The sequence below is a fragment of the Oryzias latipes genome, chromosome 5, assembly GCF_002234675.1.
Source record: "Oryzias latipes chromosome 5, ASM223467v1".
NCBI classification, from domain to species: Eukaryota; Metazoa; Chordata; class Actinopteri; order Beloniformes; family Adrianichthyidae; genus Oryzias; species Oryzias latipes.
In genome coordinates, this window is record NC_019863.2 from 25,194,763 (window position 1) to 25,209,764 (window position 15,002).

The 15,002-nt window shown below is 39.7% G+C and overlaps 1 protein-coding gene and 1 long non-coding RNA gene across 3 annotated transcripts in view; one reads left to right on the top strand and one right to left on the bottom strand.

Annotated features, from left to right (window-relative positions):
- Positions 1-12,676, bottom strand: part of phf2 (PHD finger protein 2) — a 35,023-nt gene extending 22,347 nt beyond the window's left edge. For both annotated transcript variants that reach the window (XM_011475338.3, XM_004069061.4), the window contains exons 1-3: positions 12,443-12,676; positions 5,885-5,970; positions 5,672-5,786 (exon numbers count right to left, since the gene is read on the bottom strand). In XM_011475338.3, the coding sequence (XP_011473640.1) occupies positions 5,672-5,786; positions 5,885-5,970; positions 12,443-12,540 (299 nt within the window). In that variant the 5' untranslated portion in view covers positions 12,541-12,676. The remainder of the gene's footprint in view (positions 1-5,671; positions 5,787-5,884; positions 5,971-12,442) is intronic.
- Positions 11,470-13,111, top strand: LOC111947461. The gene is made up of 2 exons (XR_002873303.1): positions 11,470-12,503; positions 12,632-13,111. It is a non-coding gene; the product is annotated as an uncharacterized LOC111947461 (long non-coding RNA).
- Positions 13,112-15,002: the final 1,891 nt, after the last annotated feature.

The following is a 15,002-nucleotide window of genomic DNA, read 5'->3' on the forward strand; positions in this document are numbered from 1 at the left end:
TTACTACCTGTGCATTCAGCTTGGGTGGACTCACCCACTTCTGTGTCTTTAGCCTCCACTTCCTCAGCATAAGGCGTGTCAGCAGGATTAAGGAGGTTCTCAAAGTATTCCTTTCACCTCTTAACGTCTTTAGTCTAGGTCTAGGACAACAACTTACCACCTGCACTTGTAATAGCATTGGTAGACAACAGCTTTCCCTTACTCAGGAATCAAATTGCTTGCCAAAATTTCTTCGAGGCTGATTAAAATCCTTCTCTATGGCCTCCCAGATCTCTTTTCAGACCAAAGTTTTTGCAACTGCAATTGCAGCTGCTTCATGCTGATTGGACTGTCAGTTCAGAATTTTCACAAGTCAGCTAGTCTCGATAGGACACCGTCTTCAGTATAACTGCATCCCATTCTTCCGCTGACCACCGGGTTTGTGGATTGCCACCCCGACTGTCACCAGAGACCTTACTGCCACAGTTTTGAACAGCCAAATAGATAATGCAGATGGAAAACATGGCCCATTCAGATTCATTTTATCCAACTTCCCCAGGTACCATGTTAAAGCTATCCCAAATTTGGGAGTTGACAACCTCGACTGGCAGGTGTGTCTGGCCTCCTCTAAGAGAACCCACCACACCACCAGGTGGTGACAGCTTGAAAGCTCCATCCCTCTCTTCACCCCAGTGTTCATGACACATGACCAAAGATCAAATGGCACAATTACAGTCCTTCGTTGACCTCCAGCCAGTGTCATGGTGTCACATGCACTGATGGACACCCTTAGGCTTGAAAGGGACTTTTGTTTCAATAAAATGTAGCTGGCACAGAAGTCCAATAACAATTCACCACTTAAGTTCAAATCAATCAGACCGTTCCTCACATTCACACCCATCTAGATTACACTGTCATTGCCTAAATAAATATTGAAAAATCCCAATGGAGTCTCCAGTCAAAACATTTTCTTTGCCCCTCCCTTTGACTCCAAGAAGGCAGGCTACTCTTAAACGCTTAGTTAGAGACCTGTCCCAAAGCTGAGAGCTCAGGGACATGACCCTCCTGTTCAATGTTCAACCTCAACACATGACAATTGAGCTGGTCGACCATGAGCAAACCCACACTAAGCCATTGCATCTCACCATGGGGTGCTCAAGAATAGAAGAGAATCCCACTCAGTAAGGTGGCATTCTTAGTGGTAAGAGTCAAAAACCTGCCTATGACCACCATCCAAATAACACAACACCAGCCCCTTGTGGTCCTTTCTTGTGGCGGTGGGCCAACAAAAAGTCTATCTCACATAGTTTCTTTGGGTTGACCCCGGTCACCAAGGGGCATTCGTGCGAGCCCAGGTTGGGACCCCAGAAACATTAGCAGCAGACTTTGTTTTTAATAATAAGAGACATTTGCTGCAGGGTTCGTACACTTTTTTAGCAATGGTTTTCCATAACCATAACCTTTCACAGAATTTCCAAAACCAAAAAAGAGCACAGTTGAGTCAGATTATTGTAGTCGGTGCCGCTAAGTCAAACCAAGACACATATTGATACATCCAAGTCTGTCTGCCTTGCTGTTAACATTGCAGCCGCGTTGCCAACGGGTGTTTCTGTTGGTATGGAGGAAATTGCATTAACATAAAAAAAGCGGGTGATTTTCGTTCTAATTTCTACCTAATTTTCGTTCTAAAATTGATTGTTTCACAATAGGGTTGGGCGATGTCCCCTAATTTGGCCGTTGACGATGTTTGCTGTCAACCATCGGGATGGACGATGACATCGTCGGGGGGGGGGGGGGGGGGGGGGTATTTTTACATTTTTCGTTCTTATATAACTGCTTTTCGTTATTTTGCTTTTTTCATTTTATTTCCCAACTAATGGTTAATCCGCGATGATCCAGTATAAACTGAGGGAAGTGACTTTAACAGAAAAAGTAACAAGCAAGATAGAAAAGAAGTGTAGTCGCTCCCGCACTTAATTAGTGAAGTGGACCGGCGGAGCGCGGACTTAAAGCTTTGTGTTTGATGGGAGGAGGGGGGGGGGGGGGGTGTGTGTTACATGAGCTGTATGTGTGGGAGATTTAAGACTGCGATCCGTCCCGCAGCTCTAGGGGTACAAGTAACCGAACTCAGAACCGGGTCTAAACGTGTGTCTGAGCACAGCTCGGATCGTCAGCACACACAGCGGTTTGAGCATCAAAGCAGAAATGTCGCTCAGTCCTTAGAAAACATTGAAAACAATCACGTGGATTTGTGTTTCCAGTCGTGTCCCGACTAAATAAAGGCTGATGTTATTCTTACACGTTTACGTGCAGCGCCACCCAAAGCTAATGTTGTTAGCCCGTGTTAGCATACTGCTAATCCTGGCTCCGTTCAGAAAAAGCACTGACCACACGGATTAAAATTCAAATGATGAGCGAACAGGTGTTTGATAATAACCGTAACATTATTAAAAGCACGTTTAGAAGATCATCTCGTATTTTACCGAGCTGACATGTCAATATATATAGCCGCTCGGTGCTGTTATCGTTTTGTATTGAATTGTTACATTCAATAAAGTTTGGAAAAAAAGCCGCTCGGCGGAAGTTGTATCCCCTTCCGGTTTTCAAACTGCGCATGTGCGAATACTGCGCATGTGTGAATGATTTATTCCGACCGAAATTGTGACCTTAGTGAACGTTTTTATATTCTGAAAACATTTTTCTGGGCCCATCTACACGGTTGGATTCTAATCCGACCATTGATCCCATCAAGATATTTTGTACATGTAACCGCGGCTTATGGTGTCGACGCGCAACGTGGCGGGGGCGTGGCATCACGATGGTGGTCTCTCCATCGGGATGTCAGTCACCCATCACGATGGACGATGATATCGTCCATCGGCACAACCCTATTTCACAAATGACTTACTGTATGACCAGCTGGGCATCAGCATGCAGAACCATTCTGAAACCTCTACAAACTGTTCACAAACAAGCTCTGAAAACTTTGGACAAAAAGCCTAAAAGCCACCATAATTGTAAAATACTTCAGAAACACAAACTTCTAAGCTTCAATACTATGATTCAACATAAAGATTGCATATTGGTCTATAAAATCCATCACGGTCTGGCTACTCCCCCACTTCAGGACTTTGTCAAAAAAAGACAAAACAGAAGCACCAGGGCAAGTTCAAGAGGCGACTGCATCATTCCTTCCAGAAAAAGCAGCTTTGGACAGACTGTTTTCTCCTTTCGAGCCTCTCAAACCTGGAACAGAATCCCAGAAAGCATTCGAGAGCTCTCCACACTTCCATCTTTCTCAAAACAATTAAGATCTTGGCTGCTGGAAAACCAAACTTGCACTCATAGCTAATTTTAGGGACAATGCAAGAAAACTGTTTGCTAACAAAAGTAAAAATAAACCATTGGGGGGTGAAAAAAAGTGGTCACAGTTATAGTATTGTTCTGATTTTGGCGATTTTATTGATGTATATTTTGGGGAACTATGCATTTGAAACTCTTTTAAATGTTATCCGAGTTATGTTAATTTTATCTAATTTATTTAGTGCAATTTTACGCTATATATGTACATTTTTACTTTGTTTTACTCATTTTATTTTTAGTCTCTAGGTGGCTGACCATGGTCAGAACGGGACAGAGGATGGAAATTTGCCTAGGCTACAATCCTGCATATTTACAGTGTCTCATTACTTTTAGAGTATTCTACACTGTTTGTTGTATGCATTGTCCCTAAATAAATAAATACAAATACAAAATACAAATTCAAATATTTTAAAGAACTCTGTGATTCTTGAGAGTTGTGACAGAAGACCTTCAGAAAAACTAAATCTGTTCTATTTACTTTTCATATTGTTAAAGTGTTTTGATTTTCATGATATTTATTGTTTTATACATTTTTAAACCTTGTCTTTAATTTGATATAAATGTTTTAACAATTATAAGACTTCATGTTTTTCTGTGCTGGTAACATTGTCTATTTTGGCTAACAAATGCCGAAGACAAGAAAAATATCAAAAGGCGCCTGACCACCAGACATACATTTGAGCAAATATATCTTAAAAAAGTAATTATCTAGGCTTAAACATATCATCAGTATTCACAATTCCTTTAGATCTAACATAGTGAGTAAGTCCATCGATTTTAAATTAATGATTTTTATCCCAAAAAATAGACTTTTTATGTGGGACATGTTTTGTCCTGACTCTCAAGAATCAGTGAACTACAAAAACAAATGACTCCAAACTTACTGACCTCATCTGCTCATGAAAACTATGAGATGGGCTGCAATTAAAAGTAGGAAAGCCACAAAGTGTCTGTATCACAGACAAGGTCCGTTTTGTTTATGTGTTTGTCACTATATCGCCAGTCTGTTCTTTCTGCTTACTTTATCCACAAACATTACAGAGCAAAACCTTGGATGATGTTCTATTGAGCAGTATGAACTGTTTATTTTTGTCTGCGGTGATGCAGAAAACGATTACATTTGGAGTTTATATTGATGTGAAGTTGCTTGTGAAGCTGCAGAGGCAGGCAGGGACTGTCAATAAAGTATACAAAAACACCTCAGATAAACATGCAGTTTCTCAGTTACACACCATAAATAACCTCAAAATCATCCCAAGTACTCATTACAGTATTGTTAAAATAGGAAGAAGGAAGAACAGTCTGGTGATATGGTGACGAGCACATGAACTAAACAGATCGTGTCTATGACACAGAGACTTTGTGGCTTTTCTATTGCAGCTCATCTTATGGTTTTCATGAGCAGATGAGGTTAGTGCCCAGCCTGTTTGGATTTCTTTGCTTTTGAAGTTCTTGAAAATATTAGAATGAAAATCACAGAAAAGATTTGAACGAAGATCACCCGTGGATGTTTTTTTTATTATTGAATGCAATACGTTTCCATTGTAACGCCATTACTACCTGTTGTAAAAAGTTCTCCGACTGTCGCTGTTTCTTCCCTTTCATGCTGCTCACCAGCCCCGCTTCTCTCATGCTGCTTATGTCAAAGGACTTGAAGCAAAGTCTGCATTTTGCATGTTTCTGGTCCAAAATGAGTTTCAGGGTCTTTCAGTAGCCACAGTTGATTCGTCTCCTTGAATAGCCACTCTGTGTTAAAGCTACATTTCCCCCGCATTTTGTAGCGTTTCACGATAGTAAGCTGAAAGCGCCATGCACTGAGCTGACGACAACTCAAACTGCTTTACGGCAATGTAAACTCCCATCACAGTTAGTGGGACGTTGAACTTTTATCACATTTTAGATTTGAATCTCATGTTAAACTTGTTTTGTTTTTTGCATCCAAAATATTAAAATGTCATGACGTTTCCAAAACAAACTTTTCAAAGACCTAGAAATGACATTTTCAATTTCCAAAACTTTTCCAGATTTTTTATGACTGCACAAACCCTGTTGCTGGCTTGTAACCCAGGACCTGACTGACATGGGAGACCCTAACAGGTGTATTTGCATCAGAGAGCACAGCCCGTAAGACCACTCACACTCTCAACTCCCCTCCCATAAGCAAATGAAAAACAATCATACCACACTGTTTTCCACGTTTCTCTAAAAACATTTTAAAAATTAACTTGACTTAGCACAGAGGTCCAGAGATCCAGTGATCCAAAGGAGAGAGGACCTGCAACACAAAGGTATGGTGGCAACTCATCCATTGAGGGGGTGTTGACCTTACCTGGGGAAGGTTCTACTTCGGAGCTCCTTGATGAAGACCTGACTGCCATTTTGAACAGCTTTGATGTCTGTGCTCTGCCCTGTGTCATGTTTACTCCAGTTCTTCTTCTTTTTCACTGAGAGGCCAAGAAACTCTTATGAAGGTCTGAGTTCAACAGAAAAGTTGCAAGTGCAGCAGCACACTTCAACCGGTGTGCCACTAGGAGGTACTTACAGGTGGACTTGCCGTGGGTCTTTTCACAGTTTGGACAGTGATAGATGTCAATGTCAGGAGCATCGTCTTCATCCACCCCAACACAGCTGAATGGAGAGAAGCAGCAGTTTACAATAATAATAATAATAATAATAATAATGGATTGGATTTATCTGCGCTTTTCAAGACACCCAAAGCGCTTACATTATGTCCATAATTCATTCACTTCTCATTCATACTTGGTGATGGTAAGCTACGGTTGTAGCCACAGCTGCCCTGGGGCAGACTGACAGAGGCGTGGCTGCCATTTCACACCTACGGCCCCTCTGACCATCACCGGGACCATTCATGCACATTCACACACCAGTGGAGCCACACTGGAGGCAGGGAGGTTGAAGTGTCTTGCCCAAGGACACAATGACATTTTGGCTGGTGGGAGCGGGGATTGAACCGCCAACCCTTTGATCATTGGACGACCCGCTCAACCACCTGAGCCACTGTCGCCCAATGTGGAAAAGAGTTAGCCTGACAATCCACTATTGGAGAATATGCTTCTCCACACTCATCAACTCTTTCACAACTCACAGAAAAGGTCCATGTGGTTTGAAAATACATTCTATCTAGATTAGTTACACCATTGGATAATGTGTCCTCAGTGTTACAGATGGATGGAAGACAGCACCAAAACACTTCAAACAGTTGAGACGCATTTGTTCTGAGCTGGACTCCAAAGAAATATAAATCTTCAGACACTGATTAAACATTTACCGGTATGTATATGAAAACGTTACTCGGGCACTACAACACCTCTTAATGTTTTTCTTGTTTTACACAGTGTCTCATCATTGACACACAAACAAATGAAACACTAAAACAGTGTTTTTTATGCTCTAGAAAAAGTACACTCTAAAAGAGTCACAAAAAAACGTAGAATACTGAGTTTAAAGCCAAAACAGAATCAGGTATCATTTTAATAATTAATGGAACTTCACTATGGGATCCGGAAAGACAGGAGGGACAAAAAATATCTTCCTTGGTCATGTTTAGGTTTTATTGTTTTTTTTTGGGTCATGTTGAAGTTTGTTTGGTGATTGGATTTACATTTACATTGGGTTTACATGTTTACATTTGCTGATGATGCAGTTTTTGTTATCCTGAGTGCCATTCAGCACAGCTTGACCTACTCTGAAATGATTCTGCGGGACAATCTGCATCTTAAAACAACAGTTTAAATCGAGTTACATGACATACCAGCAGAGGTTGTTAAGGTCAAATGACAAGACTGTTCAGATTCTTGTTATATATTATAGTTTAATTTAACAGAATAAAAACATTTTCATACAAAACATTAATTAAAAGGTTTATATTTGGCATTCATAAACCTGAACAAGAAACCTTATATATGAACACATCAAGCTCTTTTGTTTTTCATTTGTATTCTGTTAAATATTTTTTTAAAGAATAACTTTTGCATCTTTAACTAATGCATTTCTTTGACTATCAAACAGTTTTCCACAACTGTGAACATCAGATCATTTAGTCAAATTCAAGACTAAACACATTGCAAAACAACATCATTGATGAAGTAACAACATTTGGGACCTTGTAAGTCTCAGGGGCAAAGGGCAGGAAGACGTAATTTCAAAAAGTGTTGGAAGAATTCTGCCAAAACTTCTTTGTTTTCTTCTATGACCGTGCCGGCTGTGTCACAGCCTGCATTATTACAGTCTCATACAACTTGAATTGAGTCTAAAGAGAACATGCAAGCTTTGTATTCCATACTGAGCAGCATCCCACTACCTCCGGACACATGTTCCACCCACATGGATTAAAGTGAACCTTGTAACACTTTTATGGACTTTTTTCTTTTTTGCAAAATAAGCTGACAACATTCACCAACAGCTATTGAATCAAAAACTAGTGTATTTGTTCTTCATATGTTTATAATACTTTTTCCTTATGCTGTTATCCCACCTTGTGAATAAAGCAGTTGTAGGCATTTGCTAAACAGTTTAGTCTAAGCAAATTTACATTCTCATAACCAAAATGTCACACTCTTCCCTTTCATCTTGCCTCATTCAATCCCCCGTGAAAATATAATTAAATAATCATTTTCTCAAAGAGTCTTGTTTAGTGACTCCATTATCAAAAGAATTGTCAATTATTGCTGCTCTAACCAATGGTGCTCCCCAGAGCTCTATTTTGGGACCCTTCTCTTTATAATTAATCAATGCTAACTCTATCTCTGAAAGTTCTTTTTACAAAACACATCATTTATGCTACCAAAAAGCTCAACCGGCATCTGTTTATCTCAGTACTGGTTAGGATTTTCCTCAATGCTTTATGGGTTTTCATAATTTGGCACAAATGTAATCTTATTTGAGTGGATAATGTCTGTTGTAATCTGAAAAATGTTCATGGTTTGACTCATTAAGACTGCATTTCCAAACCTTTGTGTAATCTTTTTTGAAAAAGTATTTGCTCCAAAAATTGAATAACAAGTTGAGTGACGTCTGATACCAAACCCCAGTAACAACTGTTCTGGAGTTTCTTGTATCTTGTGATGAATTTGATTCTTTTTTTTCTCATGTTTTTGATCATTTTAGTTGACGTTAGAAGCAAGTTTCTGCTGCATATTATGAGTCTGAAACTTAAATTTAAGGCCCAACTTTTGCTCTCAATGAATCTTCATTTGATCAGCTCATTTATCAGATCATTAATCCGCTGCAGAACCCAAGTTTTCTTGAGCCTGGAGTCAAAAAAGTGTTGGAGACTCTCCATGATATTGTAACAGAGACCAAGACAAATGGTTTTATCAAATAAAAAATGTTATCCAAGAAGCCTACTAAAAATACAAAAAAGCTATGATGTTCTTTTAAAAGTTTAGATTACGGATGTTAAAATATATGCATTTAAAAAAAATGAATTTATTAAATAAATCATCCACAAATTAGTCTATTTTATCTCATTTTTATTTTGTCTTTTTCTTCTTTAGTTCTTCGTTGTGAATGTTTGGCTACTCTAGGTGAGGATGGGACACAGAATTTTGATTTTACCTAAAAACAGCATAATCATAAAAGAACGCTTTTAAAATAGATCAAAAGATGATTGTAGTGGGGCTTCAATTGTTATAATATTCACCAATAATTGAGAAGAAGGTTTTTGGGGTGCACAAAGCAGTCTTCAAGAGCAAAAAACACATTTTTGTTTGTGATGCGTTTGTTTCCCATTGTGATTTCATAGCTAACTGGTTTGAGAAGTTGACCCACTGTCCCACATTATTACAGACACCTGTCATAGGTTGGCAAAATGTAAGCACTCTTAGCAAACAGGCCAGACTTGTACCACACTAGAGTCAACAGTGCCGTGCTCTGGCCCACCTCTGCAGGCAGACCTCTGCTGCACATATTCTTCAAGTCGTGCCTGATCATTGAATCACTTTAGCTAAATACATCATACTTTGAGGTTAGCATGCTTAACGATTGCCTGGTTTGAGAGAGCCCTAATTTTGTTTCTGCTGCTTTAAGCACCTGGAGCCCCCACATCCTTAACATCAGATGCTAATCCGATATCCTGTGAGCATTATTCCTGTTGCAGTGATGTGTTGGTGTCTGTTTCCAAACTATTGTCGTCTTAGGTCGGTTCATTTCTGCTTCGTGGCGGTTTCTGCTTCCTCACAACAGGGATGACAGTGAGGACTGTGATGTGGTTGTCCCACGGAAAAAAAACAACAACTAATGAACAGCCACTGAGCAACAGATAAACATTTCCACACCCAGTCATCATTTAGCACATAGGCAGTTGTTTTTTTATCATCAGTTCCCATACAAACAGCCAGTCTCTCTGGGCTGCCAGGAAGCTGCTATTGATGATTTTCAGCATCATGCATGTTCATATTGGAGGTGCACTAGAAACCTGGACATTCAGAAATACACTTGTGTTCAGCAAATATTCCAGATTCTGTCTTTGGTTGTCGGGTTAAAAATCTGAATGTTGCACTTGTGGAGTGATGATTTGAGTCTTCTTGATCGTAAAAACTAAGCTTGTCATTATTAAGGCTAATATCAGTGCACTTAACACACAGAGATGAGATTGCGGAAATCTGATATTTTTAATCTCCAACCAAAATTATCCCCCAAACAAAATGCTTGCTTCAGCAAATGAGGTTCTATCAGAGGCTGCTTCCAGAGCTTGAGAGTGAGCAGTCCTGCCCTCAGCCCTGCTGAACATTTGTGGGTTCGGGGAGTCATGTTTGAGTCGCTGTGTCCAAAAAAACCATGCTGGCTGCCTCCTGACAAATGCTGATTAGAGAATGGGACGTCATCCCACAGCAGAATGTAGGCAGGCTGGTGACCAGCATGAAAAGGAGGAGGGAAGCTGCAACTGTTTCTTTCACATGCTACTGAGCTTCCTGTTTTGAAAAGGTGTATGGTTGTCAACAAGTCTTTGGAGTTCAGGAATTCAAAGAAGAGTCAGATCTGTCTCTGCAGCTCATCCCTCAAACGTGTCTTTTGCTCACAAATGTGGCGGCATTTGTAAATGAAAAAAATATCAGGTTTTACCTCAAATAAATATTGTTCCAATAAAGAAGTAATCTACCAAGCACACTTTTTAATTGCACTACTTTACCAGGCGTTGAGCTCAAACACTGATTGTTTCTGTGATTTCCTTCAGATTGGTATTTTCTTCTTGTAAACTATAGTTTCTCTGCCTTAAGTCCAACTCCAGTCATCTCTTGTAAAAGCATTCCTGGAGGTCTTTTAATTATGATTATGCCATTTTTAGCCAAAAAGAAAAAAACTTGTGTCATTTTCTAGAGCATCTTTAATGCAGAGCAGCAGGAGTTCAACAGAAAATGACTCTGAGGTGTGGGCGGGACTATCGGCAGGAAGTAAGCCTCCACGCATTTCCCGTCAACCCTTTGTTTACACTCTCTCTCCCTGAGAGCCCCTCACAACCCCAACCTAACATTACCAATGCAACAAATCAGCAGAGCAATATCGGAGCTGTCCAATAGTACAGTTTTGAGTGAGATACCAGCGCTGTCAAGAAAAACAAAGACGTATATGGATCTATTTGTCTTCAAGCAATGCATTTGAATAGAGCGGAGCAGGGGGCTTGTAGCCTACGACTGTAGCATCTACATCACTGCTAGAAACTCTTTTGGATTTATTACATCTGCTTCTGATTCACAATGATTTGTTTACAGACATACCTAGAAAGGCAAATTTAAGTTTAGTTTTCTTTAAATATGTCCTCCATGACACCTTTACACGTTAAAAACACCCAAAACACACACATTTTCATCAAAGCACTACTTTACGAGATGTTTTGCTCAAACACTGATTGCTTTTATGTTTTGTTTTTTGTGGTTTCCTTCAGTTCGGATGGATGTTTTTCGTGCTTGGAGGTTCAAAAAACTAAACTGCAGTTTCTCTGCTTAAAAAATATGAACGTTTTCTCAGTCCTTGTTTGTTTCTGGTCTTCGTCTGTGACTCAAGTGGACTGAGTGAACCTGACAGTCAGTCATCTTGAGTGGGTTTGTGCGTGGAGGGTCAGCGCTCATCCCCGGGCTGCTGCTGTGATCAGGCTGCAGCGGAGGAAGACGAAAGGGTTAACGTTCAGGCGCGTAAATACTCTCCATTGCTCTCAAGGACTTCTTCACTAAAAATGCTTATAATAAACGATTGTTTTTTATATAAAGTCGGCCCGAACGCCGCCGAATGACTTTATAGGGTCCAAAGAAGCGTCGAGTGTGAACATGAAGGAGTGTGAGGGTGGGAGAGACAAAGGCGAGCAAATGTTGGCGTGTGGAAACGGAGGATCGGAGCGATCCTCGCAGGGCTCGTTGGACGGGAAAAGTGATGACCGGTGGGGGGCACGCGCCTGTGCCGTGCGGCAGGGCAGCCAGCAAACCAAGTGTAGTTCAAAGATCCATCAAAGCAGTTAGATATGCTTTTTTTATTTTTGCTTTTCCGCTCGCAGAAACCTTTCCCAACACGGGCTTTGTCAGCCATAGCTGCTGCCCGGCAGGAAGGCTGTCCGGGGCTCGCTAGAGTCGTGATTTCCAGCCCCTCTGAACGAGTCAGCCGTGAGAACCGTGTGACGGACTCATGTGTGCCCACATTCAGGGGCATTGTTGGGGGGGAAAGCGGGCGTGGGGGCAGCTAAGAAGCCTGGAAGTGAGAAAGAAATGAGCGGCGACAGTGCCGAGGCTTCCCCGCTGCCGTCTGCTCCGGACCGGGGGAAGGCTGGCTCCAGCTCGGGGCTGCTCCGGGGTCCCAAACGGCTGTTAGGGGGCAGATACGGCTTCAAGCCCATCACAAAATCACGACAATAAACGCAGACATTTCTAATCCGACGGATCGGTGTTGAGTTATTCGCCAAAAAATGTCACAACCCCGGTCGGCTATATTTAACTCCGCCTTCTTCTTCTCCGAGCGGCCTCTCTCCTCAGATGCAGACGGGCGACTGAGAGCCACAAAGCTGTCAAACGCAGCCGACTGCTCGCCATTTTTGTTTGTTTCCATAAAAGCAAACAGATACAGAAAACAGACTCGCGCGGCGATCCGCTCTTACCTGCCGTGGAACCAGTCCTTGCAGGCATCGCACTCGATCATGAACTGGGTCACGTCGTAAGGTAATCTGCAGATGCAATATACTGGTACAGTCGCCATGTTCAATTCACAACTACGTCGGGATAGACTGGAGGGGCTGCAGGAGGAACAACGTCCTGCAAACAATATGATCCAATATGATCTTCCCCAGAAAAAAAGCCAGGGGCAGTCCCGCCGGACACATGGAGCTATGCGCGCCGCGCCATCGCACCGCGGCCGCGGGAGCGTTCGTGCGGAGCGGTCCAAACGATAACAAGCCCGCCTCAGCAGCTTTTCCTGAAATGCATCGTTATTATTATTATTACTATGTGCATGCCCCCTGGTGACTGACTGCGCGACTCCGCGGCGCTCATAGTAGGGGGATGAATGAGCAGACTGGCTCTGCAAAGACAGAAATAAACAAAAAGCAAAGTTACGTCAGACTGAGGGGAGGTTAAAATCCCAGCAACCAGCCACGGGACCCATGAGCAATACACACATCTCAGTGTTTTTTTTTTTTTTTTTTTTTTTCTCTTTCAAAAAATAGATAAAATATGTAAAGATGAAAAAGAAGAAGAAGTAAAAAGAAATAAAAATAAACAACTAAATATATACATTTGAAGGGATTGAACAAAATGACATAATCAAACGTGAAAAAAAATAAAAAAAGATGTAGATAAATACTGTAGATAGATAGATAGATAGATAGATAGATAGATAGATAGATAGATAGATAGATAGATAGATAGATAGATAGATAGATAGATAGATAGATAGATAGATAGATTGATAGATAGATAGATAGATAGATAGATAGATAGATAGATAGATAGATAGATAGATAGATAGATAGATAGATAGATAGATAGATAGATAAAAAACATGTTTCTGTTTCCATTTTAGAGCATATTTTTTCCACCACAAACTGAGCAATAAACCTGCAAATTATTGGTAATTTAAAAAAATATATTCATAAGTATGCAAACATGTAATTAATAACAAACCAAAATAGTAGCTGGCTGTATCTTATAACGAAGTAATATTGATTCCTTTTTTATTTCATTTTGTTTAAATGAGGTCCAAGTTTGTGGTGTAGAAGTGAAATAATAGCTAAAATGCAAACAATTTTTCTCTTATTTTAGACAACTGTGAAAGTAATGACTAATGACTGAAACAATGTTTGTCACCTGATTTGAAAAGCAGTTTCCATATCATCAGGAATGATACCTGTTTTAATGACAGATTTAAAACATAACATAAAGGTCTGATTTAACAATCTATGGTCATTTTGGTAGTTTTCATGTAAGTGCCATAACTATCAATTGATGTCTTGTTTTCAATTTTTGTACCATATATAGTATCACTTTTTCATCCACCGTAGATAGAAACATTGATTGCATCACCTTGTTCTCTACTTTTTGATTGTCATTCACATTTTTCATTTTTTTTGTCATTTCATTTGCTAAATTAGATCCAATATTTATGAAGAATGAATTAAATTAATTAACAACTGCATCTAGATTTTATATACTGTATCTCTGTTAACTTTTGTAAAATAATTTAGAAAGTTTACTGATCCTGTCTTTTTTCCCATTACCCTGTTGAAAATATCCCATGTGGCATTAGTATTATTTTTAATTTCAACTAAAATTTTATGATAATCGTTTTTTTGTTTTTCTCAAAATGTCAGTAATTTCTTTTTACATTTTAATTTTTTTTTTCAGAAGTCTGATCTACATTTGAAAAAAATGTGTATGTAGTTAATTTTTCTTTTTGCAGGCATTCTGTAAGCCCCTTGTCATCCAGGTTTTTTATGAGTATTATGTTTGCTTCTACATAAAACCTTTGGACAATGTTGATCATATAAAAAACAAATGAGAGGTGAACCGTATGCAGAATTTACATCATCAACATAAACTCTATTCCATTGTTGTTTTAGCAGATCATTTTCAAAGGCATTTACTACTTCTTCAGTCCTGGTTCTTATAGATCTGTTATTCTGAACCAGTTTCTTTGGTGGCATTTTGTAATCAAAAGTTGCAAATACAGGTAGATGGTCACTGATGTCACTTATAACTAGACCACTATTTATATTATTCTCCAGAACATTTGTGAATATATTGTCAATTAAGATTGCAGTAGTTGTAGTAATTCTGCTTTGTGATTAATGGGTACAACCCTCTACTGTATAACCACCACTTGAAGGAAAATGATTGGAGAGGTTGCCAACAGCCTCAGATCTTTGTCCCTGTAGCCACTGGGGGTGCATGAACCTGTATGATGAATGTTTACAAATCTATTATTCATCTTTTGATTAGCCAGTTAGTCCCAAGTAAGTTAAAAGTATCTGTTCTACTTCCTCCAAAAAAAATTCCCTTCTATATTGAAACAAAAACTATCTCTGGTTAAGTTTCTATTTTCAATAGAACTTTTCAAATTAAACCGATTAAAATATTTGTATTTCACCTTCTAATTTTTTATTCTGTTTTATTGTTTTTCTAATTTCTATTTCATTTTTTTAATTACTTTTTTATTTCAAGAAA